The sequence below is a fragment of the Trachemys scripta genome, chromosome 19 (genome assembly GCF_013100865.1).
Source record: "Trachemys scripta elegans isolate TJP31775 chromosome 19, CAS_Tse_1.0, whole genome shotgun sequence".
Classification (NCBI taxonomy): Eukaryota; Metazoa; Chordata; order Testudines; family Emydidae; genus Trachemys; species Trachemys scripta.
The window spans coordinates 10,566,796-10,572,049 of NC_048316.1; the positions used below are offsets into that span (position 1 = coordinate 10,566,796).

The 5,254-nt window shown below is 48.2% G+C and overlaps 1 protein-coding gene across 1 annotated transcript; it reads left to right on the forward strand.

The window, feature by feature from the left end:
• The first annotated feature begins 2,944 nt into the window (after positions 1–2,944).
• On the forward strand, positions 2,945–4,983 carry LOC117867894 (forkhead box protein L2-like). The gene has a single exon (XM_034753324.1). The coding sequence runs from the start codon at positions 3,091–3,093 to the stop codon at positions 3,835–3,837; it is 747 nt and encodes a 248-aa protein (XP_034609215.1). The 5' UTR covers positions 2,945–3,090; the 3' UTR covers positions 3,838–4,983.
• Positions 4,984–5,254: the final 271 nt, after the last annotated feature.

The window sequence follows — 5,254 nt, forward strand, 5'->3', positions numbered from 1 at the left end:
TCTACTGGATAGTTTTAATTCCTTCTCATCTCAAGGCTCAGTGTTTTGAATTATAATAATCCTAGAACAATCAAAGTTAAACAGAAAAGACCTATTTATGTCCTTAGTAATCCTCCCTGTATGTGGAGCATTCTTCCTATAATACTTCCATATCACTTTAGTCTAAGGATCTAAAAATGCTTCACAATCCCTGTTAGGTAATAATACAGAAATGGAGATACAGAGCGGGTAAGAGTCTTTTTCCCAGTGAAGCAGTGGCAGAATTGAGAATTTGAATTAGAAAATTTTCCTAATATCTAACTAAATCTCCCTGCTGCAGAATAAGCCCATTATGTCTTGTCCTATATTCAGTGGACAAGGAGAACACTTGATCCCTCGTCCCCTTTATAACAGCTCTTAGTCTTCAAATATGTTATCAGGTCATCCCTTCCTCAGTCTTTGTTTCTGAAGACTAAACATGCCGATTTTTTTTTTTTTTAACTGTTCCTCATAGGTCATGTTTTCTAAACCTTTTATCATTTTTGTTGCTCTCCTGGACTCTCTCCAACTTGTCCACATCTTTCCTAAAGTGTGGTGCCCAGAATTGGACACAGTACTCCAGCTGAGGCCTCAACAGTGCCGAGGAGAGCAGGACAACTACCTCCCATGTCTTAAAACCAACACTCCTGTTAATACATCCCAGAATATTTGCCTTTTCCGTAACTGCACCACGTTGTTGACTCTCATTCAATTTGTGATCCACTAGAACCTCCAGATACTTTCCAGCAGTATTACCACCAAGCCAGTTATTTCCCCTCTTTGTAGCTGTGTATTTGATTTTTTTTTTCTTCCTGTCAGGTATTATTGGAATTTCATGGGTCTATAGTTCAGAGCAGTGGTAGTAATGTAATCTCATTGCAGTGTGCAAGTACTTGAAGACCATGTAACTCAATTCCTCCTGCAGAGGAGATTTACCTTTATAATCCATACATACTTGCTTACAAACCAGCCTCAACAGAAACTGTTTCAAAGGAGAGCTATCATTTAGGGGTGGGGATATTTCATCCTGAATATCTTTGTGCTATTTCTGCCCTCATTACTTTATGGGCATTTTTAAGTCCGAAAGTGAAGATGAGAGATTTAGTAATCAATTAAACATAGCATGACAGCTTTGTGTGATCCACTAGCATCAAGTTTTCACTGCTTTGATACAACAAAATGACACTGATCAACGTTATCCCTCTCATTGACTCTTATAGTTTAGTGTTTGGTGAATTGTTGAGCTTGTGAATGTGACAGACTGTGATAAGAGACAGGCATAGTGTGGGCAGGGGCTGCCGTAGCCCTGTAGTATTCTGTCACTATGCCACCTTCAGCTATGGGCCCATCCAGCAGACCTCATCCTCTACCTGATATAAAGGGAGGCTGCTGGGGTTTCTAAACTGGGGGTGTTGTAGGGTGGATAAAGAGCGCTAGATTGAGCCTGGTTGATCACTTTGACTTGTGGCCTAACTCAGATCGGAGGGTTTCAAGACCCATGTGTTGATTCCTTAGAGATTACTTACTATCAGCATATTGAGAAAGTTACCAAACACTTTACTTTTTTTTAATCACTCCCCATTTTTCCTTACTCGCCTCTACCTCACCCACCCTGCAAAACATATCCAGTATAATTGCTAATTTAATTTTTGCATTTAAATTAATAGATGTATAAATCTACTAGTAAATAACTTTTATATTCACAGAGTATCATTGACCCATACTTTATCATTCAAATATTGTTTACAGGTTTGCTCTGGTAGAAGTCTAGGACTTTTGCCACTGATTTCAATGGGAGGAGGTTCACCTGTCCACATTAAATTACTTTAAATTATTTAATATCTTTTCATAAGCATCAGGGGTGTTGGCGCTAATTTTAAACTTTCCTGTGGTAGACCTTAAACCATCTTGCACTCTCTTCTTGATCTTGGTTATCTGTGCTCAAGGCCTCTCCCATCAACTAACTCCCTTTTAACTGCTCAGCAACTGCACTTGCTTTTTGTGGCTGAATTTATAGTCCCATCTAAGAAAGAAGCAAGTAGGTGCTGCTGTGTGTATTCTTTTAAATTTACCATCGGGCCCCTTCAGTGAGACCCTAAGGGCTGGGCCCACAGCTTTCTCTACTAGAACAAAATCTCCTAGGAACAGCCTAGTGTACTGGAACAGGACTGAACTACCCCCAGCATTATCCGAGCTCAAGGCACTCCGTGCCCTTGGGAAGGGGCTATGCTGAGGTAGAGCTAGATACTGTTTGGTTCACTTGTTTTAGAGGCAATAGGTCCCTACAACAGTCTGCTCTCAGGGCACTGCTAGGCTTGTGCAATCTCCCAGAATGCTCTGCAGTTGGCAGCTGAGGTACTGCCTACTGGTGATTGTGCCTCTGGGGACTCACAGCTGCCCTGACTGAGGGTGATTACAGGCTGAGCCTGAATGTGGTCCAGCCCTGCTCAGGGGGCGGCTTGAACTAGTTCCCTTACAAACAGTTCAGGGGCCTAGTGTGGACAAGGCCTTCCTGCACCCTCCTGGGGCCTCCACTCCCTCAGGGCCTGGGCCTATGGCCAGAGGGGATGTCTCAGAGCAGGGTCCTGCTCCCTTGGGGCCACCCTGTTGCAGGCCCTTCTCCCTGGAGCTGAGGAAAACTTCAGCCCTGACACAACTCTCTCTCCTGCAGGCAGATGGCTGAGCCCGGGTTTGCAGCTGGTGAGTTTGGGTGGGGTGGGGTGGGGGGGACACTAGCTTTCCTTACGCCCCCTCAGCCTGGTCCCTGAGCGGGGGGTGCAGGTGCCACCGGCAACCTCTTGACCTGCTGCTGTATTTGGGTTTTTCCGTAATGAAAGCAAGGGCGTGACCTGGCCCTGACCCTCAACCAGCGCCAGGAGCTCTGGCAGGCGGGGGGCGCCCCGGGAAGGACACCAGTGCAGGCAGGGAGCCGGGCGCAGACCGGAGCCTGAGCGGGGAGCGCAGGACACCGCGTGCCCAGGCTGGGACCCAGCAGCGACCCGCGCAGCCGGGACCCCCCTTCCCGCCTCCAGCTCCGTGCGCCCCCGGCGAGGGGCGCGGAGAGCGGGTGCCATGGACGGCGCAGCGTCCGGGGCGCTGGGTCCCCAGCCGGAGCCGCCGGTGGGAGCCGGACAGGGCGCGGGGGAGGCTGCCCCGGAGCCCGCCGCCCCCCAGAAGCCCCCTTACTCGTACGTGGCGCTGATCGCCATGGCCATCCGGGAGAGCCCGGAGCAGCGGCTGCCGCTGAGCGGCATCTACCGGTACATCGTGGGGCGCTTCCCCTACTACCGGCTGGGCCAGAAGGGCTGGCAGAACAGCATCCGCCACAACCTCAGCCTCAACGCCTGCTTCCTCAAGGTGCCCCGGGAGCGGGGCGCCGAGCGCAAGGGCAGCTACTGGACCCTGGACCCGGCCTTCCACGACATGTTCCAGCAGGGCAACTACCGGCGCCGGCGGCGGGTCAAGAGACCCCAGCGGGCCCCCCTGGGGGGGCCCGGCCCGGCCCCCGCCTGCCTCACCTGCCAGGAGCTGCCCTACCACCTGCCCCACCAGAGCCCCCCGGCCGCCTACCTGGTGGGCAGCGCCTGGGCGTCCCCGGGGCAAGCCCCGCCGAGCTGCCCCCCGTGCACGGTGCCCCTGAGCGGCTACGGCCCCTACCCGCGGCTGCTGCTGCCCGGAGGGGTGGCGCATCAGCAGCTGAGCCCTGCGACGGGGGGGCCCGGCTGTCTTTACCAGCAGCCCCCGGAGCTACCCTTCATGCGTTACTGGGGGGAGCAGGAGAGATCCTACGGCGCCTTGCCCGCCGGCATAGACCTGTGATTCCTTGGCCGTCGGACAGGAGCGGGCAGTGGGTCTCCCCTTCCCCCTGCTTCTACTCTGAGCCTTGCGGGGAGCCCAGGCTGCGTTTGGATTGATAACGGGGACCCCTCCCTTGTCAAGGCAATAACGGAAGGGGTGTCACAGGCAGGCGAGATTTGATGCGCGCTGCCTCTAAAGATAAATCGTTGAAAGGTTTTGGGGGAGCCTCGCTGGAGGAAGAGGGTGCAAATTCGGTTGAAAGGGGAACAACGCTTTTGAAAAGAGGCGCCACAGCGGAATGGACTTTGGGAGTGAACCTGTACTTCCCTTGGAGGAACTGGGACAGTACCCCATTAAGATTTGTGTTTACATTGATAAACTTCGAAGTTCAAATGAATACAGTGAGGTGTGAGTTTCACCCTGCAGCTCTAACTCTCCAAATGGATTCTTCTCCGGGCAGAGGATCCTAGAGGATATTATTTGTTCTGCAAAACTAGACCCTAATATTTTAGAAATTCCCTGTCTGCAAAGTATTTGAAATAACTAATTTGGGATCAAAACTTTCTTGTTCCAAGGAAACAATGACGCGTTTCAGACATGTTCCCTGTTAGTTATATAGTTATTGTAGAAGGTGTAATGTGTTGTTTGAGTCAGAATAGTGTTAACATTTTCAGAGACGTTTATTTGTGAAATCCGCTTTAATTAAAGAAGCATCAAGGACAATAGATTTGAAAACGGTTGGTTGATTGGTACATCTGTTAGGAATTAAAAACCCATCTATATTCTTTTGGTTTATTGAAGTGATTTAAAGTATGCTGCCTTGTTCATTCTTTCCGGTGGCTCATGAGAAACGTGAATTCTCCACTGCATAACCGTTGTTTCTTTTATTGTGTTAAATTCAGTGGTACTAGTGAAACTGGAAATGCCTGACCTTGGGCTGTTAAGTGAAAGCAAAAGAAGTTGATCAACTGACATTCCATTTTTAAGTCAAGTCTGAGAAATTGTTTTGGGAACTGAAAGTAATGTGCCATCATTTTAAAAAGTGAAATGTAGTTACTTTCTGGAAAATACTTTTTGCAAATGTCCTTCAAAACTTGATTACTGAACTTTTTTTTTTTTTTTAAGCACTATGTAAAGGAATACCTTTTTTTTTTTTTTTTTTTTTTTTTTTTTTTTAAAGATGTTAAATACCAAAGACTTTTGGGATAGATATGATCCTTATGTTTTTATATTTAAGGATAAACTATTTGGGTTGACGTGAAGTCAGAAGGCATTTTATATACGGTTCCTTGTTAGTATAGTTATTGTGAACATGTTTATATAATGGCAATGCAGCAGTGCTTTTGTCATTTAAATTTCAGGGGTGGCTTCAGCTCTTTTTCTGCCAAAAAAAGATTCTAAACGCAAATAGTATTTCTAATCGAAATCGCAGGTTGGT